Raw genomic sequence first — 25,399 nt, forward strand, 5'->3', positions numbered from 1 at the left:
CATAATCTCATCAAGCATTCTAAATACCACTGAACATCTGAGGGCCCATTTCCTGCCATCCACTTGCTAAATACTGGATATACAAGGTTGAATGATATACTCCCTACAGAAGACTCTCATAAAACTTTTCATCCCTGTAAATAAAATAGATTAACATGAACTACATTACAGAACGGTAAATTCCAAATATTTTCAATATATGCACTCAAATTGCCTATCTGGTGATGTATAACCTTATCTCGATACTTTCTCCAGCCATAACAAATTTCTTTAGTTTGTCCACAAAGGCACACACAAAAGGAAAACCCCTAGGCAACGACTATCCCAGTGTTCTCGGCTTGGAATATGGATCACTTCTAGGTTATTCTGTCTTCCTCTAATGGCTACATATAGATGCAATTTCAACTAGAGAGGGGCTCATTATATCACACTGAAATTATCTGTACAATTAGCTGTCTTATCAACCTGACTGTGAGGGCAGGAACCCTGTCTTGTTCATAAAAACATCTCCAGTGTCTAACATATACTAGGTCACTCATTACATGTTTGCTCAATGAAAAGGTACTCAGTGATATCATAGGGTTTGTCCTTATTACAGCTTGGGTTTAACAGTTTTAATTAATATGTGTGTTTATGTCTACATATATGTACACACACACATACATGTATTTCCTTGTTCTTTTCACTGAAAGGGCCAAGAAGCAAAGAGTGTACTCAGTATGCAGATTTAAGTCTCTAATACTACTATTCCACTAAGCAGGGCTCCTTGGAGAAACGGCTGATTCCAAGGCTGGGACAAGATAGGTATACGTAAGCTCAGCATTATCACATACCAAAAAGGAAGTACTCAAGAAAAATGAAGGGAGTGGGGGAGGTGAGGAGTGAATAAGCAGAGCACAGAGGGGTTTTAGGGCAATAAAACTACTCTGTATGATACTACAATGATGAGTACATGTCATCACACATTTGTTCAGACCCACAGAATGTACAACACCAAGAGTGGACCCCAATATATATTATGACTTTGGATGATGTTGATAGAGGTTTCTTAGTTGTAATAAATGCATCACTCTTGTGAGGGATGTTGATAATGGAGGAGGCATGAGTGGGGACCAGGTTTTATGGAAAGTCTCTATTTTCTGCTCAATTGCTGTGAACTTAATATTGCTCTAAAAAAATAGTCTATCAGAAAAAAAGCAGGTGTGTGTACATTATAAAAACACAAGGACGAGCTTGAAGGAGCTCACAATGGCCAAAAATGGGATAATCTAACCACAAAAATACCATTGGGGGGAAATTTGTGAGTCCACACTGACAATATACAAATACATGAAGAGATAAGGCAGACTTTTTTTTTTCTTTAAAGATTTTATTTATTTGAGAGAGAGAGCGAGCACTGGGGGGGGGGGGGTGTTCAGTGGGACAACCAGACTCCCTGCTGAGCAGGGAGCCCGATGGGACTCAATCCCGAGACTCCAGGATCATGATCTCAGCCGAAGGCAGTCGCTTAACCAACTGAGCCACCCAGGAGTCCCAGGGAAGGCTCTTCTTTACAAGGCCAAATGTGGAAGGAGTGCTAGCTAGCACTGGAAACTCATCATAATCTATCAGAATAAAGATCAGATCATGCAAGAATCACCAGTGGATGCTAAGGCTACAGAGAAATTCTGATCGCAAGAGTAAGATACTCGCATGGTCTTGAAGTGCTTCCCATAGACTGCTTATTAGTTTCAAGGGAAGGGGGAGAATAGCAATTAATTATGTAGTAGAAAAATGAGACACCACCTTGAGATGATAATCAAAATTAAATTCACCAATGAAAATATAGATGGACACTATGTACACCTCCAAATCTGGTAGCTTGAGATGGCCATAACATAACTTCTATAGTAGTTTGGCTAAGAATGCATAACTTGAGGCTAATCACATGGAGACATGACACAAAACCAAAATGAGGAATATTCTATTAGAAAAAGAGAGGGCTGTATTTTTAATGTCAATGTCACAGAAGACCAAAGAAAGACTAGGAAAATGCTCACAACTAAAAGAGGTCAGAGACATAATTAACAAATGCCAATACCTCATCTAAGGAGGCATCCTGTACAGAAAAGAAAAAAAAATGCTATAAAGGACATTTTGGGGTCATTTAAAAATTAGAATACAAATGACAGATAAGATAGAAATACTGTATTAATGTTAAATTGACCAAAGATAACTGTACTATGGTTACACAAGAAAATACCCCCAGCGGCGCCTGGCTGGCTCAGTTGGTATAGCATTCAACTCTTTATTTCAGGGTCGTAAGTTCAAGCCCCACATTGGGGCATAGAGCTTACTTAAAAAAGAAAAAATCCTATTTCTTAGGAAATACGCACTGAAATATTGAGAGGTAATGGACCACAATTTTGTGACTTATCTTTAAAAGGCTCAGAAAAAGTGTGTTTGTGCACGTGTACACACATGAGAAAAACACTAATTATATAATTCACAAAGATCAAAAAGCATGGAATGCTTTACTCATAACATCGTATGTGGATGAAAAGGGAAAACAAACCTGAATAGGAGATGGCTTTTCCCAGCCCATTTCAAAAATTCCCATCAGTAACTCCCGTTTCAAACAGTAATCTTCAAACTCATTTCCTTTTGTGGAGGTCACATCCTAGTCAAACAAAACAAACAATAAAATAATAAAGTACAACTGTATTCCTTTGGTAGTTTCTATGCTTAAGAAGGTTTGAGAGATTTATTCTTCCTCTACCCCATTTAAAATATAAATATAGGCAAATGAATTCTCTGTCTTGATCTATATTTGAAGTATTTCTACGATATAACTACTCTTTAACACACACAGGCCGCTTAAAAATTGTTTTGGAGAAAGGCCACCCCATGGTCATATTCTTCTGAGGACTGGTTGAATACTGTTATTTCTATGTGAGTATCATGCTGTGTACTACAAATCACAAGATGTGAAGTCAAACCCTAACTCCACCACTCACTGCCTGCAAATATCCTATTCTAAATAAAGATTTCTCAAACTTAGCACTACTGACATTGGGCCAGAAAACTCTCTGTTGTAAGGAGCCATCCTGAAGAATCCCCCTAGTTGAGTTTAACCAGCTGTAATAATCAAAAATGTCTCTAGCTACTGCTAAATGCCCACTAAAGGACAAAAATCACCCCCACTTGGGAACACTGGGTTAAGAGAATCTCTCAACTTCCTTGTCCTCATCCACATAATAAGGATAATACCTAACCTGACTCTTACTATATTGCTGGGAGCAAAAGAAAATTTTGAGAAAATGCCTTGCAAACATGAAAATACTCCATAACTTAGATAAAACATACAGATGTATAAATATAGTATTTAATATAGACACACATTATTGTATTAATATAATTCCTCCAAACTGTGAAAATCTTTGGCAATTCATCATATATGATCCATACCATTTCAACCACTTCAACCTAAAGAGTAAACACACAGTGCCTATTATTATTAAATAACTACTTCACTTTTAGTTTCCACACCATTTTTCCACTTGAATTTTACAATCAACTTACCGAAGTTTTGATTCTTAGATCCTTTGGAGGGAGTTTTAAAGTCTTTTTCCAGTCATCACCAGGTCTACAGAGAATACAGTAAAATTGAAGCATGAGAATTCATAGCATCACTATTCTAATAATACAAAGATGATTCACCACAATTATAATTAAGTTCGTAAAAGCACAGTAAGTTTAATATATTGTCATTTACTTTGAAATATAGTTAACAGAAATAAACACCATTAGAAAAACTGCTCTTCTTACGAAAGAACAATCTAGAGAGAATAAAAAAAAATAAAAAATAGAAGCAATGTAGTATATATAGTGCAACTGTTGTCAAAACTGGAAACTCCTGTGTTTTATTTGACATAAGTAGTGTGTTTTAATTTAAATTAGTTGCCAACATTTAAAAATTAGGAGATTTCATATAAAAGTCCAGATTCTGGCTTCTCTTGGGGAGGGGGGGTGAGGAAGGAAGCTTTAGCAACACTAGTTCCAAACTTCTGCATGTCAACAATTTGATAGAGGTTAATAACTAGGCGCTTAAATAAAGCAGTAGACTCCTTTAGATAAAGCAAGTATCTTCTCACGTGGCACAGTCTCCTGTAAGCATCTGAGTTTCTAACTTTTGGTGACTAATTAAAACCGAGGGCTCTAAAGTTTCAGACCCGAGGTCAAGCTCTGACTCTACTCATTATTTTTGTGACTTTCCAGCAGTTACTCTTCTAAGCCTCCAATTCTCTCATATATAAAGAGGGTTGAGAATTATACCAAATAATTTACATAAAGTACTTGGCAGAGTTCCTGGCAAAATAAGAACTCGGGGGGCACCTGAGTGGCTCGGTTGGTCAAGCATCTGGCTTTGGTTCAGGTCATGGTCTCAGGGTCCTGGATTGAGCCCTACATCAGGCTCTGTGCTCAGTAAACCCCCCCCTCCCCCGCCAATAAATAAAATCTTAAAAAAAAAAAAAAAAGAACTCAGTATTAGCTGTTAATGACTATCTCTCAATCTTTTTTTTACTAAGAATGCTTGAAACCAAGAAAATAGAGTAAAATTCTTTCTGGTCAGGTAAAAACCTCAAATAATACTCAAAAAAGTGGTCAATAAAGCAGATAATGCTTTCAACTGTGTCATCTTTAAATAAAAGTTTTCACTGATTTCATTATAGCAACTCTCACATAATCAGAGCCCCCAAAACATCTCAAGAGTCTTCATTTAGAAAGATGAGCACTTATTTTACTTAAAGCTAGGTCCCACATAATTTAAGATACTCTAACACGGATAACTATTTGCTACCAATTCCAAGGGTACCAAAGCCTTTCACCTCTGCGTATGTAATTAACACATCAAAGTTTCTGAGCAAAAATGTCAGTTGAACATCCTAGTAGGCCAGTTTGCCATCATCAAATTCAATATAAAGTGAATAAAAATGCAGAAATACAATGGAAAATCTTACCACAAGGAATTTATAACCTTAGAGGTTAAAAGACCCAAACTATTTAAAATGAGAAAATAAGTGATAGAAATTAAGTATTAGAAGAGTTCTGAAGACAGTGATGGGATCTAGGAGCCTTCATAGAAGACATGACAAACTGAGATTTAAAAAATAAAAAAAGGGGCGCCTGGGTGGCTCAGTTGTTAAGCATCTGCCTTCAGCTCAGGGTGTGATCCCAGAGTCCTGGGATCGAGCCCCACATCAGGCTCCTCTGATGGGAGCCTGCTTCTTCCTCTCCCACTCCCCCTGCCTGTGTTCCCTCTCTCGCTGGCTGTCTCTCTGTCAAATAAATAAAATCTTTAAAAAAAAATTTTTTTTGACAAACTGAGATTTAAAGAACCCACAGAATGAAAAAGAACCCATTAATCCCAGGCAAACCAAAAAAGAAAAAACAAAACCTATTGTCTGAAATCAGAATTTAAGTAGGAAATAATGAAGCAACACAGCTTTATGCTTAAAATTAGCCTAAGTTTTGCTAGCCTATTCATATTTTGTCAAGACAAGCTACAATTTAGAGAATATTCTTGATTTCTATACAAATTAAAGCTTAAAATATGCAAAAAACCCCCAAAACCAGAATATGCATTAATACCAATTCTCCCAATGACCAAACCAATTCCAATGGAAATTAATTCTTTGAGGTTACTAGCAAACCACATTCAAGTAACCATTTATAAGATATTCTGGTAGCTTGTAAGTGCTACTTTTCTTTAGGAAGTGCTTTTTAAGCACGGAAAAGACCTAGGTTGTGATATAACACACACCTTAGTTCAGTGAACCAGTTTCAACATCATATGAAGATTTCAAGAGAATAAATCAGTCTCTATGGCTAGATATCAACAATAAAGCCAAATGTGAAATGGGGTCAAGAGTCTTCAATGTTAATTTTCTATTAACTGAATCTTTAGTGATAGTTATCAGTAATAATTTAAAGTGTACACTTAGATGACAAACAGCACATTTAAAAGAAAAAATATTCTGTAGTAAGATGAGGCTCTTAAGTTTTTAGAGTCAACAAAGGGACTTGGGACTATTCAGTTCCATGCATTTCCAAGAGTTCAAAATCTTGAAAACCCTATGATATATAACGGCTTGTAATTCTGTGTGTATGTAAAAGGAGAAAGCTTTCTTTTTTAAGTAGAAAACTAAAGTTTCATAATCTTAAAAAAAAGTTATGGATAAATTTTCTACCAGTGAGTATGTTTGGATTCAGAAGGCTAGGCCAGTCTTTAAATTTAAAACTTGAAATTGGCTTTAATTGCCATTTAAACTATGGTAAGGTACAATTATAACACTAGGGAAAAAGCCATACTGGCAAAAACAAGATGAATCTAAGCCAATTATGAAAGCCAGATATGTTTCAAAAGTAATGTATACAAAACTACAAATATCATCTGTTTGTTAATGAACCTGAATTATGACAAAAATACATTATTCAATTGCAAATACCCACCCACCATAAAACAGTCATCTGTCTTTTCTTTCCAAACAAAATGGTTAAAATAAGGTTTAAAGTAGTCTTTTAAGTAGTCAACAACAAAGTAGCAAAAAGATATCTCCTTGGTCTCCCAAGTGTGTTTATTACTTATTCTAACACTTACTTAATAGTGGTGGTCATACTCTGTGCTTGCTGCTGAGTGCCATTATTGATTGTGTTGGTATTTTTCAGCTGGTTCATCTGTTGCTGTGTCTGTGTGCCCCCTCCTCCGGGGCCACCACTGGGCTTCACAGGGCCCCTCAGCTGACCATTTTGACTGGATAGACCCATTATAACAGGGTTCTCTGTTCTGGCCGTGCTCATGCTGTATTAATTGTAAAGATGTCTCTTTCAAACTTCAAAACTTTTGAAAGTCAGTAGAGAAACTGTAATAACAGTTTATTAGGCTCTCCAAAACGAAGAGATAAATATAAGTCTTGCTCAATATATGAGTCCTTTATTGCAATGCAGGCAAGCACCTGTAAGTCTCTGAACGGTAAGCAGCAGTAACTTGCTCTCATGCACCGAATCAACTTTTTATTTTTAAAAAGCCCTCTAACAAGGTTGAGTTATATATCTGAATTCACTCACTTCAATCTGAAACAAAGAGAAAGTTTAATTAGCAAACACAGGAAAGTTAGAAAAAACTTTCCCTTTTACAAGAACCCCATTAAAGGAAATCACTATTAAGGAAATAAGAACACAGATATACTTAGACCAAAACACTAGCCAGGCTAGGAAGAGACACAAAAAGATGAAATGCCTCAAAAAAAAAAAACACCAAGCCAACTGAGACCAATCTCAAACATTTTAAATTGTCAGTTCAAAGTAACCCAGAGAAGATGAGGTAGAAAGATATTGTGATTAAATTAGCATTAGCTGTCAAATAGCAATCTCTTCCTTTCAGTTTCCTCCCTGATGAATTCTCTCAAAGTCCCTGCCACCTCTAAAAGTCAATGATTCATTACACTTAATTGCATTACAACTCAATGAAGTATCACACAATTTTATTAATGTAAATCTACCTATCTTGGAACAAGGCAATTCATTATTTTTTTTTTTTCTATTTCTGACAGCAACTGAGAATTCTTGAAATTAAGTAAGCTTCTGACTTAACTTTATGCTTTCAGGAAAAAAAAACACATTTGTGCCTTTATGAATTTCAACCATAGAGGTTCAACTTTATGAAGAAAAATAAATTGTTTTCTCTCTTAAATTTTGCCCCTTAAAACTGAAGCAGTCGAGATACAGACATGTCTACATATCAAAATCTTTCTCTTGAGAAGCAGCCATGAAAACCTTTAGCTACCTTAATAAAATTTGAATACTAAAAAAGTATTAGCTACATACATTTCAATAACACTAAAGTGTATCCTCACTTATATTTGCTGTTATTAAAAATATCTATAAGAAAACAAAAAGGAAATTGCCTGTGTTTAAAAAAAAAAATCTGTGAAAGACTAAAACACAATAGTAACTTTAACCAAACTTTCCAAGAAACTCAGAGTACTAATTAATAGTTGTTTTAAAAAAGAACTGGCCAATCTCCGCCATTTTTAATTATTCCCCAAATCACATTCTTATTTTGAAATGTAAATAAAAATAATTTACAAAGACCACAAAATGAAGGACTACTCTTCCTCCGTTGGGTTTGTTCTTTTTTAACTCCTTTATATTTCTTACCAAAAAATACACTAGTTTCTTAATTAATGATAATTTTCCCCCCCAAACACCAAGGATTCCAAAGCAATAAATCTTTTCAAAAAGACAACTGGTTATGTCTTTTTTTTAAAAACTGAAAATATAGTTGCTCAGATGCAAATCCTGATTATCACATACACGAAGCTGTATATTTCTAAGTCTCTTAGAATCTGATGCCTTACACAGACCGTGGTTAACAGCCACCTAATTTCAGTTCAAGGTGGTAAATGGTTTCCTGTATTGACATGTTTATATTACGATCAACAATATCACGGAGTTCGCACAAGACTTGTTTGTTTGCCAAGCACTAAGAGGATGAAGAGGGCAACCTCTAAAGATTAAATGACATCATTATTGTCCCTCGAGCTCTTAACATATCTCCTATCTCCCTAGATCCAAAATGTGACTATTACTCCCTTCTTACTTGAACCGAAACCTGCACTGCAGCTTTATGTCTCTGAGAAGGAAATATTCCTCCTACCCCTTCCCAATTTAGACATGCAAGTTACATTCTACATTTTCAAAAATACGAACGAAACGTAGACTAGTTGGGAGGAGCCCCTTGCGGAGTTAATTACAGCACTTCCCAGATTGTAGTTAGCAATTGACAGTTTCACACCCAAAGCACTATCGTCATCTCAGACGAGAGCTTTTGTTTGCAAATGCAGCGCAGTTTCTCTAAGCTTGGTCTGCAAGTTGGAGGGACTGTTTTATTCTGAAGGGAAAAGGGGAGTGTGGTCGAGAAAAGGGAGTGAGCGATGAGGGAAAGAAACAAGCCAATGATCTGAGCCCCGTAACTGTGGGGCAATAATTTCTTGCTCCCCCAATACGCCCCCCACCCCGAACCACACACTTCTCGTCAAACCCCTGTGACCATAAACACAAAAGGGTTGGGGCCCTACAATCGCAGCTGCGCCACAAGAGCAGGGAACCAACTCCGCGGGCAGGAAACAATAGGGACTCCCCCTATAAGGCCCCAAAGAGAAACCCTTAAGTCAGAAAGCCCCTCCGTTTCCTTCACGACTCGGGGGCTCCAAAATCACCCTCTTGTTACCGACCTACGAGGCCTTATTCCAAGCTAGCAGCAGTGGGTCCTCTTCCAAAACGAGCCCTCCGACACTGCATATCCCTGCCGCCCCCTATAGGGCCGCCTCGTACCCTATAACCTCCACCATCCCCCTAAGTCCTTGCCGTCTCTGTGGTCCCACATCCCCTCATCTTCCACAAAGCTCCTCTGAGTACTTCGCCCGCTCCTTCTCCGGACCCCGCCGCACACGACATTCCCATATTCGAGTCTTCTCAGGCGCCCCCACCCCACACGGCTGCCGCCCGCCGCCCGCCTTCCTCCTCGGGGCCCGGCCCGGACAGGCCTCAGGCCTCCACCTCAGAGAGCACCCCTCCCCGCCGGCCGAGGGGCTTCCCGCGGCCCCGACCGCACTGCTGACCTCGACCCCACCACCTCACCCCACTCCCCGCGGCTCGGGCCCGAGTCCTACCACCGAGGCCACTCCCGCTCGGCACCCTCGGTCCTTTATTGTTGACTCGAAGCTCCCAAAATGGCGGCGGCTCCTTCCTCCTCGGAAACCTCCGCCCGCCCCCACCCGGCCCCTAGCTTCTGCCTCCTCCTCCCGCCCCCGCCCCCGCCTCCGCCCCACTCCGGGGAACGCTCCGCAGGGCCGCCTGCACCCGCTGGCTCTCCCGGCCGCCCGGCCCTACCTCCGCCACTGCCCGCTCTCATGGCGCCGCCGGAGTCGCCGCCCGGGCTGAGCTAACTCGGCTGCTCTGCCCCTCCCCCGCCCGCCCGCCGCCCCCTCCCCCTCTTCTCCCCCTCCCCCTGCCTGTCCGCATGGCGGCGGCCGCGGCTCCTCCTCCACGCAAGATGGCGAGAGCTCCGCCGCGGCCGCCGCCGCTCTCGCTGCGGCGTCACGGCCTCCCGGCTTCGCGGCCGGAGGAATGTGGGCCGGGGAGCCTCCCTGAGGAGAAAATGGACGGCCGTACTCTCACATCGACGGGGGCCCCCAGTGACGGAGACTCGAAGGGGAAATACGGGTTCCTTTCTGAGTGGGGAGAAGGGCGAGCTTTTTCACAGCTGAGGAGAAATGAGTGGGGAATGGTGGCCTGGAAGAGTCCACCCTGCCTTCGATCCCCGCAAGTGGAAAGCGGGGGTTGTGACCAGAGGAAGAGCTGCTTGCTCCCGAGCAAGGACGCGTTCCGAGAACGGGGCGTCCGGGTCGCGGCTCGGGGACGGGGAGAGCTGACCTGACGTCCCCCGCAGGCCGCGGAGGCTGCTGCAGGACCGCGGGGGGGCGGGGGGGGCGCGGCCGAGCCCCTCCGGGCGGGCCTCGGTCCTGGAAGGCGCGGAACTAGTGGCCCGGAGGCGCCGGCGCGCGCCCAGGAGTGGGGGCCGGAAGAGGGGCGACGGGACGGGAGGGTGGGGGCCCGGGGCTGCGACCTTCCCGGCCCTGGAGGACCAGCCTCCCAGACAAGGCGGGGGGAGCCGGCCTCCCCGACAGGAAGGGAAAGCTGCTGAGGAGTCACTTCTCATGGAAATAGGAACCAGAAGGCAGCCGAGGGCGATTCTTTCTCCGGCCTGATACTCACTAGAAAGCTACTTCTGTGTGTATCTGTAATCTGTCCCCATTAAGTACTTGTCATGTCCTAAAGTCTCCGCTATCCTTAACAGAAGTATCGGGAGCGCTGTTTGGTCCCAGGTAAGACAAAAAATCCGAAGCTAGGAAGCTGGCCAGGTCAAGGGAAAAGAAAAACCTGGATCTCACCCAGCTGAGAGACTGACTGTACAGGACAATGGCCACACCGTGTGTGACAACACAACTCCGACCCCCCAATCTCTGCGGCAACCGGCCCGGGGCAGCCAGACCACGGCCTCCGCGGGGCTCGGCCCAGAAGGAGCAACACTCTGCTCATTGACTGCCAGCTTCCCCAATTTTTGCCCCTGCTTCCAACGCGGGGCCAATCAGAGAAAGCCAAATATGTTGCCCAAACCAATCACATCACACGCCCCGCTTTTAGTTAGCCTGCCTCCTGCTTCCTCATGCCAACAACTTCCAATCAGAGCGTGCCTCGAGACTTCCTGTTCGCACCGCCTGCCTTTGGAGTCTCTAACCAAACTAAGTGAAGGTGGCCGGCTCCCTTGCTTCGCGAGCTCTGAATAAACAGCCTGTTCTTGCTTGGTCGTCTTCGTTTGTTTCCACACAGCCAATGGAAAGGTGGTAGAAAAGTGTGAAAAGCCTGTTTTTGAGACTATCAAGAAGGTTCCGCTTACAATTTTTTAAATTCTAAACTTGTAGCATGTCATCGCCCACCCGGATTTTTTTACACCACCACTCACGTAAGGGAATAACCCTGCACCTTGTGCGCATCCTAGAGAGAGGATGGCTGTTGTTAACAAATTGTTAAAATGTGAGGCCTTGTTTGCCTCAGTCTTTCCAAGTAGTAGGAATGTGAGGGGAAGGAGGGTAGGAAGTAAGTGGGAGGGAGAGGAGCCTAAGGATTTAAAGCGGGCCACTGCCTGGTGGTGGGTTTCTTTGCCTAGGCCACTGAAGAAATGAGACGAGGCAGAGGAAAGGGGTTTGCGTTCACAAATAAGTGAATATCTTCAAAAGGGGCCTGATTGAAATCATGACCAAAAACAAAAGGAAGGAGGAAATATGAAATATCGGTTCCCACTCTCACCTAGGAATCCTGCCAGGGCTAAAACCTTTAATCCCGCATAATGTTCTTGCAAGACACTCAGATATCCTTACAACTTAGCCCTTTGCAGTTTTCTGGTGAGAAGCATAGATGGTGCAGAATTAAGCTATGAATCCTCAGATCTTTCTATGGGGTTCAACTTAAGTGGTTGGTATGTTCAATCCCAGTATCTCAATACATGTTTTTCCTTCTTAGTTCAAACAGATTAACGAGGATCATAGAAAATATGACACTTTAGGAATACAGATGAATTCTTTGATAATGTACACAGTATCTTTATATTTATGAATTATATTTAAAAATATCACACAGGGGCACCGACTCTTGATTTTGGCTCAGGTCATGATATCAGCGTTATGAGATGGAGCCCTGCATTGGGCTCCGTGCTGGGTGCGGAGCCTGCTTAGGATTCTCCCTCTCCCTCTGCCCCACTTTTCCCCCCACCCCTGCTCTGCCCCTCTCTTTAAAAAAAATCACACAATTCTAATCCTTTGGCTTTTTAGTTAATATTGAATATAATAGTTTGGGTGATCTGTGGTAAATATGGCTTCTGGAGGGTGTGTTGTTCCCAGGGAGGTCACCTATTAATTGTAGTAAAGCACTTCCCAAGATGTATTGGTCATTTCTATTTTGTTTTTAGTCACCCGCTCTTCCCTGGTACCCTACTTTTTGGGTTTTGAACTATGAAGCTGTTAGCTAAAATGTTGGGCCTGCATTGCTGGCAGGCTCCTAGAGAACTGGTCTGTAGGAAAGATATTTTTAAAAAGAAAAAAGATTCATGCATAGAATTGAGGTTTTCAGCATCTCTGTTTAAAATACAACAGAATTTTTTTTTTTTTGGTAAGTCCTGAACTGCGACTAGAAAATGCTATTTGGAATTTGATCACAATAATGGGTCCTCCCAGCAAATATTGTTTGCCAGTCTCATGTCCTGTCCTCATTTACCTAAAAATAACCAGAAGGGAAAAAAATCACAGGTTAATTTATACTTGATTTCATTTAAACTTCCATTTAAAATATTTAGAATCTAGAATTCCAAGTAATTTCAACCTGGAATATATACATCTGTGATACTATCTTAAAAACCCCAAATGTTTTCAACATGCTAAAATGGATTTCACACTTTTAGCTTTCTATGAGTTTTTTTTTTTAAAGGAAACATGATAGTTGGGGTTTTTTTTTAACTCAAACTACTTCATTCCTTAGAAGGAAAAAGATTTGTCCATACCATATCCTCAATAACATGTTTATATCACACCTGCCCAAGCTTTATAGTACAGCGTTTCTCTCTTTCATGGTTTGCAGGATAATATTTTGATTTTCCAAAAGAAGGTTCAACAGATAAACTTCTCCAAATATGCTTAAAGCAACATCTGGTATTCGCTAACCAAGACTAAAAGCTAATGAGCCCAAGATGCCAAGTACCATTTTCTTTGGACCCATCGCAGGTAAAAATTGCTGCTTTAATGTATACACCTGAAGGAAATGAAGCAGCATCAGCCTACTGAGGGCTCAGCAAAGCGATCCTCAGAGAGGCACAAGTACTACACAGAAGTTAATGCATACTAAGCAGATGTCTTTAATCACCGAGAGACCACACCAGGCACATTTTGTTGGAATAAATGTTCCACTTCCAGAATAAACTGAAGTTGAAAAGTAGGAAAGCAATATTACAAACAGAGAGGGAAGTGGGTGGGTTAAACACATTTTCCCCAAACTGCCAGCTTTAGTTGCAGAATTCATATTCCCTTTGACAGAAAAAATCTCTCCATTCCCAGGGTACCACCACCAGCTAGCTCAGCTCACCAGATTTCTTTTGGTCTCATTAGGTTCCAGCATTGTTCTGGTCACCACCCAGAGAATCCTAGCTATTCATTTTGCCTCTACGGTTCTCCTAAAATTACGGTGCACCAACAATTTTAACTTACTGATTAATTTGAAAATAATGTGTGGCTAGGAAGACACTGAAATCTGAAGACCAGTTCTTTAGGTATAAATTTAATTTGGTCGACTCAGATCAAAGAAAGAACTTACACCATTCCATCTATGATGCCTTGATCCCCTTGGGTACTTTCTGAATTAGTGCAGGGGTGATCGCGGACAGGTAACGTTGATGCGGGGGTCCATGGCAAACTGTGGAATTGTCACGATATTGGTATGTGTACAATGTCTCCTTTGTACCCAGGACCTTGTAACAAAATTATGTTTCTTTTTTTTTTTTTTAAAGATTTTATTTATTTATTTGACAGAGATAGAGATGGCCAGCGAGAGAGGGAACACAAGCAGGGGGAGTGGGAGAGGAAGAAGCAGGCTCATAGCAGAAGAGCCTGATGTGGGGCTCGATCTCGTAACGCCGGGATCACGCCCTGAGCTAAAGGCAGACGCTTAACCGCTGAGCCACCCAGGCGCCCCCAAAATTATGTTTCTGAATAACCTTCTCTCTCTTTTTTAAATTTATCTATTTATTTTAGAGTTAGAGCTTGCACGTGTGGGGAGAGGGGCAGAGAGAGAGAGAATCCTCAAGCAGACTCCCCACTGAGCAAGGAGCCCAACACGAGGCTCGATCCCATGACCTATGAGCTCAGGGCCTGTGCCAGACGTCCAACTGACTGTACCATGAGGCGCCCCTGAATAACCTTCTCTTGCAGGGGTAGCAACAATCATGACAAGTGTCCCACCGTGATTTCCTGCCACTAGTCAACTTGCAGAACCTTTTATTGGTCTTTGAAAATAGATTGTGATCTTAGGTATGAGCTCTGGAAAGATACCTGATAGTGAAAGAGTGGGTAATCTCCTCAGTCCTGAGTGCCAAGGTTGGATTAAGTACCATCTGTGGCTACCAGGACAAGACAGGGAACACGGGGAGAAAACAGCATATCAGTGTGGAAGTCTCCCTGGTGACTTTACCTGCTTGATGAAGTAGAACCATTACTCTTCATCATGTCAGGCACCCCCTACATAACCCTTTAATGTCTCCTGGTTCCTTTTTCCACCTGGAGTCTGTACTCCATTGACAGATTGGGACTGCCAGAAATGTGCCCACCCAATTTGATTTCCCACTCTTCCTCCAATCCATTTGGGGCTCTGGTCTCTTGATTGGAGACCCATCCCCTCACCTTCCCTTGAGAAACCCTCCCATTTTCTTTCCTCTGAGCCTATCTAAAACCCATTCAAAACCCAGTAGATTACCACAAACTCCTACCCTTCCAACCTTCCCACTCCCTTGCTCCTACCCAACCAGAGCTCAGGTTCCAGAGTCAGTCAGATATGGGTTCAAATCCCAGTTCTGCCACTTATTAACTCCATAAACTTGGGAACCTTTTTTTTTAAAATATATATTTATTTAAGTCATCGCTACACCCAACATGGGCCTCCAATTCACAACCCCGAAATCAAGAATCACATGCTCTTCTGACTGAGCCAGCCAGGTTCCCCAGGAAACTTTTCTGAGCTTCTAAGCTTCATCTTCGCCATTTATAAGATGGGGATAATAGGACCCAGAGCTATGTAAGAGTGACTGAGAATTTGTATAAATCCCTTATTTTAGTAGTTGGTAGATAGCACTTAAAAACTTACTTGGTATTGCTATTATTATTTTATTAGATTTTGTCTGAATCTGTTCTTATTCTTTCTTTTTTAAGATTTTATTTATTCATCTGAGAGAGAGAGAGCAAACATGAGTGGGGGAGAGGGGCAGAGGGAGAAGCAGACTCCCCACTGAGCAGGGAGCCCAACACAGGGCTCGATCCCAGGCTTAGAGCCTTACCAACCTCAGATACACAAGCACCAAGCTCTAATCCCACAGCTTCTTCTCCAGGAGTGTTGGTGCTGGAGAGAGGCGTGTAACCAAGCTGATTGGCTCCACAACGAATTCCTGTCCCCACACCTCAGCTGAGCCCTTTCTGCAGCTCTGCAAGCCTTAACTGGGGGTTCCCAATCATGACTACTCATGAGCGTCAACACAGGCACTTTAGGAAACACTGGGGCTGGGGCCCCAGCCCAGAGGAATGAAATCAGACTCCTTGGGGCTGGGGATCCAGCATCATTTCTTGTCTTGAGGCTCCCAAAAAGATCCTAATGTGCAGCCAAGGATGAGAACCACTAACTCTTATAGGACATTTTTTTCCCTACAGCAGCATTCCAGATCTCTTCTATCCATAGCCCACCTTCAAATCAAAGCCTTACCAAAGAAGCTTCATTAACTTTCCACCTCCCTCACACAGACTTCTGATTAGTCCCATCTTAGAGGAAGTATCACACCTCCTGTCTCAAGCTAACCGGGCCCTGACATCTATCCTTTCTAAATAACATAGTCCATCGGTTACCACCTTTCCCTTACATTTTAATATCTCCCTCTCAGCTGGTTCTTCCCTTTAACCTGGATTCACCCCCAACATTTTCTCCATTCTAAACAACAAACAAAAACAATCTTCCCTCACTCCTATTACGTGCAGCGTGGGAGATCAGGGAGGAACTAGCATTCACTGAGGGCCTCCTAGGGACAGGCATCAGGCTAGGTGACATCCGTTCTCGCTCTAGAATATTACTTCCGTTTCTGTTTTTCCGCTGTGACTGCCTGCTCATCCCAAACCCCACGAGTGGGAGGTTGGCCCTACTGACCTTCAGATCACTGCTGGGATAAGACTACTCTTGTGATTTTGTTTTCTTTTGTCTTTGAATTTCTTGGTCCATCTTATCATTCAAGTTTCAGATTAAATGTTACCTCCTTTGACATGCCTTCCCCTGACCGTGCTTTTTATTTATTCATTTATTTATTTTTAAAAGATTTTATTTATTTATTCGACAGAGATAGAGACAGCCAGTGAGAGAGGGAACACAAGCAGGGGGAGTGGGAAAGGAAGAAGCAGGCTCACAGCAGAGGAGCCTGATGTGGGGCTCGATCCCATAACGCCAGGATCACGCCCTGAGCCGAAGGCAGACGCTTAACCGCTATGCCACCCAGGCGCCCTGACCATGTTTTTTAAAGTAGTCCCCCCTACCTCACTCTTTCTTTACCCCATTAAGCTACCTGAAATTATTTTGTTTACGTGCTTATTGCCTGTGCCCTCCCTTGCAGCAAGCCCAGCTCAAATCCCCTTCTACCCTGGGGCTTCTCTAATTCATCCCAACTGTTCTTTTGTGTTCCCACCACTTCAAGGTCTTTCACTGCTAAGGTGATACAACCTGGGTTGTTCAGAACAGTTTGGGTTTATGCTTGGGTTTGTCCTCAGTAATTATTAATGGTGCTCTTGTTGATTCTCAAAATTATCACAATTGGGACAATAAGTTATATAACCGCTGTATTTATAGCCCTGAATCATAGCCATTTGTACACATGCCTAATTTCTAAACTCATTGAGGACAGGAACAAAGTCATGTTCATATTTCTTTCACCAGTAACACCCAGTAAGGCACTTTGTATAAATGTAGTAGGAGCACAGAAAGTGTTTGTTGAATCGGATTGGATGATACATCAAAATGCGATCATGTATGTGAAGAGTCTGGTACAGTATCTAACACAAAGTGTGTTAGGTTAAAAAAAGATTCAATTGATCTTACTTTTCCTTGCCCCAGATGACGCCACATGTCATGTCTTTCAATCTCTTTGTTTGTAGACTGTGCCACACAGTTTAGTCCCCAAGCACACTCTGGCTAGTTTGCTTTGAGTTTTTGTGGTCTTACTTCTGATTTCTGCTAGATTGGAAGCTCTTTGAAGACAAGTATCATGTCTTATAGCAGAACTAGGTCTTCTGTATAAATTGCTTGATATTGACATGCTCAGTACTAATTGTGTTATTTTGCAGGAAAGAGTGAAAGGATGACAATGATAGGAAATATTAGGTTAGGTGTCCACAGTCGGTAGACCTAAAATCAAAAATTGTTGTCCCAACTTATAGATGCATGCCTCTTCCTCCAGCCAGCAAAAGTAGGAGCTCCAGATTCCTTTACTCCTAACATTTTCAGTAACTAAAAGGGCGTAGGTTCAAATGATCAAGTAGTGTTTATGCAAAAGCATAATGTCTTTTGGAAGTGAGGAAGAATGAAAACTATAGATAGTGTTGAGATCTGACTTCGGAATAAATAGACCTGGGTTTAAATTCCTAAGCCATTTAGCCTCCTGAAACCTGTTTTCTCATCTGTAAAATCAGGATGATACATCTGCCTCTGGGGTGATTGTAAGAAGAGTAAAGGAGAAACATACGTAAAATGCTTAGCATAGGGCATGACTCATTGCAAGCCTCAGTGCTATTTATTTTTATAGTGTGCTGTCTGGCCTGTTTCGATGTTAAAGGTAGGGTGGCTAAAAATATAATTGTTATCAAATTTTCAGTTAAACCTTGTTTCGAATGTCAATGATGAACTATAATTCTTGTCCATTCATTCAACCACTATTCTTTTGTCCATTCACTCATTATTCATTCATTTATTCTATGCCAGGTACGCAGTAAATGCTTATGAAATGCTGTTGAATAAATAATAGAGTGATAATAAGTAACTTGGGGGAAATTCAGATTTGAGGGGTGGCAGGGTGCCTGGGTGGCTCAGTTGGTGAAGGGTCTGACTCTTGGTTTTGGCTCAGGTCATGATCTCATGGTTGTGGGATCCAGCCCCGCGTAGGGCTCTGTGCTGAGTGCGGAGTCTGCTTCAGATTCCCCCTCCCTGTCACTCACACACTTTCTCTCTCTCTAATACATAAATAAATAAAATAAAATAAAATAAAATAAAATAAAATAAAATAAAATAAAACAAAATAAAAAAAGATTTGGTAGACGGGGATATGCCCAGGCCAAGATATCAGTCTGGATGACAAAACGTCCTGGGACTAGACCCAGGACATCACACTGGAGGCTGAAGCTGCAAATCCAGCCTCCTCACCTATGGAGAGCACAACCAGAAATACATAGCATTCCTTCAAGTCCTCTGCTACGTACGCACGGCCGATGACTGCCTCGTTCTTCATGGAAAAAAATCAAGGTCATGGCGCTCAGTGTTCCTCAGTTTCCCTTCCCCATTTCTAGACTCATCGTCCACAGACCTAGCCTTACCTTCTTCCCTGACACCTCTTCCCTCCAGTACCCCAGGTGGTGCGAAGCACTCCCACCTCGATGCCAACACCGCGCAAATTTCTATTACTGTGCAAATCAATCGGTATCAGAGTTAATTTGGCTGTAGGCTCGCCTTCCACAGGGACTGGGTGTACCTGTGCCTTACTGTCCTCTGTATGCCCAACACCTAGGACATGGCCTGGCATCTGGGAGGTGCTCAGTAAATGGTTATTAAATGGGCTCCTGAGTCCACGGCACCTTCCCTTTTGTCTCCTCCTCAAAAATAATCCTGCCCAAAGGCCCACATATTATCTCAATCTCTGCTTCCTCATCTGAGATTTTCCCCTCATCTCCCGTATCCAGTCCATCACCAAGGCCTCTGGGTTCAACCTTTAAAATATTTCCTGTATCCGTCTCCTCCTTATTACCCAGTGCCTCCGTCTTCATCCACAGAGTTGCCTTTCCTTGGCCTGTTGACTGTTGCAGTGCCGAACCTAGGCCCCTTCTTTACCCCCTCTTGCATTACCCTAATCTGTTTTCCACACAGACTTACTGATACATTTTTAAACGTAAGTGAGAGCATCACTACCATCAATTTTTAATAGCTTCTCAAAGAGCTGAGAGTGCGCTCCACAGTCCCAGCCCTTGGTCGGCAAGAACCAGCGTGATCTGAATCCCGCCTACCTCTCCTACTTCGGCCCATACTGCCGTAGCCACCGCGGCCCTTGGGACTTCTTAGATAACCTAAACTTCTTTCCCACCTCAAGACTTCTGTACCTACTATTTTCTCTATCTGAAGCTCTCCCCCCACCTTCTCACACGGTGGGCTCCTTCTTATTCTTCATATCTCCAAGTAAATGTCATTCCTTAAAGACCTCCGCCCCTCACACAACCCCATCCTCCATCACAGGACCACCAGATCCCTTTTCTTCACAATCCTTATCATAGCTCTGTTCATTATTTCTTCATTGGCTGACTTGTTTACTGGTCACCTTCCCTCTTAGAATATAAGCTTCAGGAGAGCAGGGACCATGTAATATTTTATTCCCCCTTGTACCGCAAGGGCCTGGTATAGTCCCTAGAGCAGAGAGTACAACAAACAGAATTTGCAAGTGAATCCATGAATGAATACCCTCATTATCTTTAATTGCAAACTGTCTAGTTCTTCTGATTCCTTTCTTTCAACTTGCAAATTGGTGTAAGGGTCCCCAGACTAAAGACAGGCTACCCTAGACTTTGTCTTCCCCCTGCAGCTGCTGCCCTGTTTCTTCTTTCCTGCGAAAGAGTAGATTGTCTGTCTAGGCTTCATCAACTCCCACTTGATGAAACGGCTCTCATTAGTATCATCAATGACTCCTTTATCATTAAATCCAAGGACATACGTTCCACTTCTCAGCCTACTTGACCTTTCCGTGGCCACATTTCCTCAATTTTGTTCTGCAAAACACTAGTCCCTTGAACTGCTCTGGTGAAAAAGTGTGTCATGGTCCTCCTATTAGACGCTTTTGTACTACCCTGTACTTCAACTCTATGGCATTTAGCGCAATGGCAGTTAATTAATTTGTTTAATTAGTTAATGTCTGACTTTCCTGAGGAATGTAAGTTCTTGAGGACAGGAATCCTGTCTACTCTATTACTGCATTAGCCCCATAATTCCAGCACATAAAAAATGCTTAATTTTTATCGAAATGAATGAATAAATGTGTTCCCCTTTGGGAAATTTGCAATGTGGATTAATATATTAAATGTAAAACCTTGAATGAAAGAAATGTGTTCAAATTTGTTCAGCACAGGATTTTTCAAGCTGGATTGCCCATAGCTCTCTTTATTCTCTCACTCCCAGCAGAATACCACCAAACCTCCCGAGGGATTTTATAAAACACACATTAGAACGGGTTGCTCTCCAGCATTGGATATTGTTACACACTATTTCTCCTTTCTTTATTTCAGTATTTCTTTCTTTTTCAATTTCTTTCTATTTCAATCCTTTCTTTCAATATTTTCCTTTCTTGGCTCTCAGGACTCTACTTTTCCTCCTTTTTCTTCCTTTTAGGATGATTTCACCCATAATCACGAGGTCAGCAGGCATTAGCGTGTGGACAAGCACTCAGATGCATAGCCCCCAGCCTTGTGTCCCCATCTAGTCAGTCTGTACTATTCTGGGTGTCTCATCAGCTCGTCATTCTGGCTGTGTCTGAACTCCTCAACAGTCCTGCCCCTGTTGTCTTGTGTATCTTGTTTAATGGTATTACCAGCCATCTAAGCCAGACACTTAGAATGAAGTCTTACCCTTCATTCCTCCCATTATCTTACTCCTCTGAATTAAATCGATCATCTTTATTGCAGAAATACTGTTGGTGGGGGCGCCTGGGTGGCGCAGTCATTAAGTGTCTGCCTTCGGCTCAGGGCGTGATCCCAGCGTTCTGGGATCGAGCCCCACATCAGGCTCCTCCGGTAGGAGACTGCTTCTTCCTCTCCCACTCCCCCTGCTTGTGTTCCCTCTCTCACTGGCTGTCTCTCTCTGTCAAATAAATAAATAAAATCTTAAAAAAAAAAAAAAAGAAAAAGAAATACTGTTGGGAACCTGGATGGCTCAGTTGGTTAAACATCTGCCTTCGGCTCAGGTTATGATCTCAGGGGCCTGGGATCCAGCCGGCATTGGGCCCCCTGCTCAGCAGGGAGCCTGCTTCTCCCTCTGCCCCTCCCTACCATGCCTGCCCATGCTCTTTCTCTCTCTCAAATAAACAAATAAAATCTTAAAAAAAAAAAAGAAAAGAAATACTGTTTACAACTTAGCTTTTTGGTCTATACCCACTGCCATTATCTCAGTGTACACATTTATTATCCATTGCCTGCATTACTGCAACAGTCCTCAGAATGTCCTCTCATATCCAGTCTTTTCCCCATTCCAATCTACCCTTCACCCTGCTCTTAGAACTGGCTTCTTTTTTTTTCCCAATATTTTATTTATTTATTTGAGAGAGAAAGAGTGCGCAAGTAGGAGAGGAGCAGAGGGAGAGGGACAAGCAGACTCCACACTGAGCATGGAGCCCTACATGGGGCTCAATCCCATGACCCTGAGATCATGACCCGAGCTGAAATGAAGAGTTGGATGCCCAACTGACTGAGCCACCCAGGTGCCCCAGACTGGCTTCTTCAGACAAATCTGTCCAAGTCACTCTCCGGCTTGAAGACCCTACTACTTCTAGTTTCCCACAGGGTGAAATCCAAACTTCATAGATTGGCATACAAGGTACCTTCTTCTCCTAGCCTCTCCAAACTCAGCTCCCACCTTCATTCTATCAATATTCTCTCTCCCTCCTCCTTCATGCCTCACCTGCAGAACGGCAGCTCAGTTTAATAAACAATAACCGGACATCCACCACGTGCCAGCAGTGATACCTGTCTCTGGGGAGTGAATATGAATGAAAGCAGATGGCTGACCTCAAGGAGTTCGCACTCTAGTAGTAGCAAAGATAGACATATTAATAAAATAATAATGCACTATATTTTTTAAAGATTTTATTTATTTATTAGAGAGAGACAGCGAGAGAGGGAACACAAGCAGGGGGAGTGGGAGAGGGAGAAGCAGGCTTCCCGCTGAGCAGGGAACCTGATGCAGCTTGATCCCAGGATCCTGGGGATCATGACCTGAGCTGAAGGCAGATACTTAACGACTGAGCCACCCAGGTGCCCCATAATGATGCATTCTAATGAAAATATGTACTAAGGAGGAGGAGGAGGAGGAGGAGGAGGAATGTACTAAGCCTGGAAGGATTAACGAGGAGGGAATAATTCATTCTGCAAGGGGGCAGGAGTGTGGTATTTCAAGGAAGATTTCAAGATGAAATTCTGAGCAGCATTGTGAAGGTTGAGTAGGGATTGATCAGAGGGGCCAAGATGGGAGAGTGTTACTGGCACAGTCAATAACAAGTGGACTAGGATGGGGAATGGGGTCCCCCAAGTAGCTTAGGTGGGTACACATGTGTTGGGGAGACAAGTGGCAATAACTGAGGCTGGAGAGCCAGTCAGGAGTCACTCTATAAACAGCCTGTATGTCGGGCATTAAAGTTTGCACATTATTCTATAGGTGAAGGGGAACCACTGAAGATTTTGAAGATGAGGGTGACTTAATGGGACATTAGGGCTATAACTCTGGAAGCTGAATAGAGATGGATTTTAGAGGGGCCAAGGAGATCAGTTAGGAGGGCTCTCATCATTTCTCACTTAGACTGTTGAAAACACCTCCTAACTGGTCTCCTTGGTCCCTCTAATCCATCCTCTACCTAGTGTAAGGGCTGAGGAAGAGAAAGCAGATTTGAAAGATCAATAGTAAGTTAAATGCCAGAACACAGAGATGGGTTGGATTTGGGAAAGAAGAGTGAAGAAGGGAGAAAGGATGATGTCCAGGTGTCTAGGTCTATGGACCTGAAGAGGTTGGAGGCAACACCCATGGTTAGAATCTAAATGGCAGATCAGGTTTCAAGGTGGAGATGGTAAGTAGTACTTCAGAGATACATAAATTGAGTTCTGAGTTTGAGATGCCCCTGGGGCATTGTCTTAATCAGTTCAGGCTGCTATAATACAAAATGCCATAGACTGTGTGACTCATCAACAAGAGAAATTTATTTCTCACAAGTCTGGAGACCGGAAGTCTGAGATCAGGCTGCCAGCATAGTCAGATTCTGGTGACAGCTCTCCTCTGGGCTGTGACAACAGTTGACTTCTCATCGTATCCTCACATGGTGGGAAAGAAAGCTAGCATCTTTTTATAAGGAAGGACACTAATCCTGTTCATGAGGCTCTACCCTCATAACCCAATGACCCCCCCAAAGACCCCACCCCCAAACACCATCACATTGGGAGTAGAGTTTCAACATATAATTTTGGGGAGACACAAACATTCAGTATATTGTAGGCATCCACCTGGAGATATGGAACTGGAGGGCAGGGGAGAGGTCAGAAGTGGAGATAGGAAAGATGTAGTCTCCACAAGGATGACAGTTAAATGGCAGGAGTGGATATCACCTCCCAGGAAAGGTGAATGGAACTGAGGCAGGAGGAGAAAGGATAAACTCAAGGAAAAGCACATTGCAGGGGCGGGTGGTCAGGCAGAGGAAGAGGATGTGGCAAAGAAGGCCTAGAAGAGACAGGTTGAGGACAGCAAGGAGAAAGTGGGGATCCAGCAGCCAAGGAGAGAAGGAACTTCAAGGAAGAAGTGGTGTCAAGAGTCACAAAGTCCAGTAAGATGAGGACTGAAAACTACCCTTGGGTGTGGCAACTTCAAGACCATTGCTCACCTTGGCCACAGCATCTTTGGTAGTGTGCTGGGCAGAATATAGATTTTAGTAGCATAATACTAATGTTTGTTGAATGCTTTTTATGAGCCAGGCATGTGCTAAGTGTTTTATGTGAATGATCTAATTTACTGCTCACAGCAACCCTCTGAAGTGCGGCAGGCACAGTCATCTCTTTTCACAGGCAAGGAAATTGATGCCTAAAGAAAGGAAACACTATGGGTTACTAATGGCAAGAGTCAGTTTGGATGTAAACCCAGCCATTCTGACAGCAAAATCTATACTCTTAATCACTATTCTTTATCCTATCTTTCAAATGAATGGAAAGCGAGGGACTGGGTATATACTCTTTCAAGAATCTTGGCTGAGTAGGGGAGAAAAATAGGGCAATACGGAGAAGGGAGAGCAGGGCTGACAATTATTTTAAAGGCATGGAAGGCTAGAGTGTGCTTATGTGCTCAGGGTAGATATGTAAAACTAGTGAGAGGACTAACGACTTATAAGGAAGTCATTTCTCCGCCTTTCCTGTAGGGAATGTGTTGTACCGCAGCACAGACTTAGAACTGTGCTTCTCGGGGCGCCTGGGTGGCACAGCGGTTAAGCGTCTGCCTTCGGCTCAGGGCGTGATCCCAGCGTTGTGGTCTTGAGGATACCTGTCTGGCGCAGTTGTGGGAGCATGCAAGTCTTAATCTCAGGGTCGTGAGTTCAAGCCCGACGTGGGCATGGAGCCCGCAAAAGCCCTGAGGCAAGGTGGAGTTTGGCAAATTTGAAGTAAAAGTAGTTCAGGATGGCTGGAGGACAGAGGATGGAGAGAGGTGAGCAGGGGCTAGATCTTGAAGGGTCTCGTGGGCCAGCTAAAGAGTTTGTACTTTACCCCAGAGCAGTGGGAAGTCATGAAAGCAGGGGTCAAAAGCTCAGATGCCTTCAGGGAAAGGCAGGTGACCTAAATGACTGTGACCCAGGAAAGTGTGGTGGGGCCTGCAGAGTACTTGTACTGCAAGAGTATAAGCTCACCTGAAAGCATTCAATCCAAATTTTAAATCCTGTGAACTTGGGAAAGGATTTTATGCAGTGGAGTGTCATGATCACATTTGTATTTTATTTTTTATTAAAAAAAATTTTTTTTAA

At 42.9% G+C, this 25,399-nt stretch overlaps 1 protein-coding gene across 8 annotated transcripts in view; it reads right to left on the reverse strand.

The window, feature by feature from the left end:
* The window catches only part of DDX6 (DEAD-box helicase 6), a 31,481-nt gene extending 21,447 nt beyond the window's left edge, over positions 1 to 10,034 (reverse strand). For 2 of the 8 annotated variants that reach the window (XM_057317009.1, XM_048217147.1), the window contains exons 1-4: positions 9,714 to 9,820; positions 6,641 to 7,113; positions 3,562 to 3,625; positions 2,555 to 2,659 (exon numbers count right to left, since the gene is read on the reverse strand). In XM_057317009.1, the coding sequence (XP_057172992.1) occupies positions 2,555 to 2,659; positions 3,562 to 3,625; positions 6,641 to 6,840 (369 nt within the window). In that variant the 5' untranslated portion in view covers positions 6,841 to 7,113; positions 9,714 to 9,820. Of the gene's footprint in view, positions 1 to 2,554; positions 2,660 to 3,561; positions 3,626 to 6,640; positions 7,114 to 9,681; positions 9,835 to 9,933 lie in introns of those variants that run through there. The other 6 variants (XM_048217148.1, XM_026505619.3, XM_057317008.1 and 3 more) reach the window with 6 other exon arrangements.
* Positions 10,035 to 25,399: the final 15,365 nt, after the last annotated feature.

Source organism: Ursus arctos, unplaced genomic scaffold (assembly GCF_023065955.2).
Source record: "Ursus arctos isolate Adak ecotype North America unplaced genomic scaffold, UrsArc2.0 scaffold_22, whole genome shotgun sequence".
In the NCBI taxonomy this organism is placed as follows: domain Eukaryota; kingdom Metazoa; phylum Chordata; class Mammalia; order Carnivora; family Ursidae; genus Ursus; species Ursus arctos.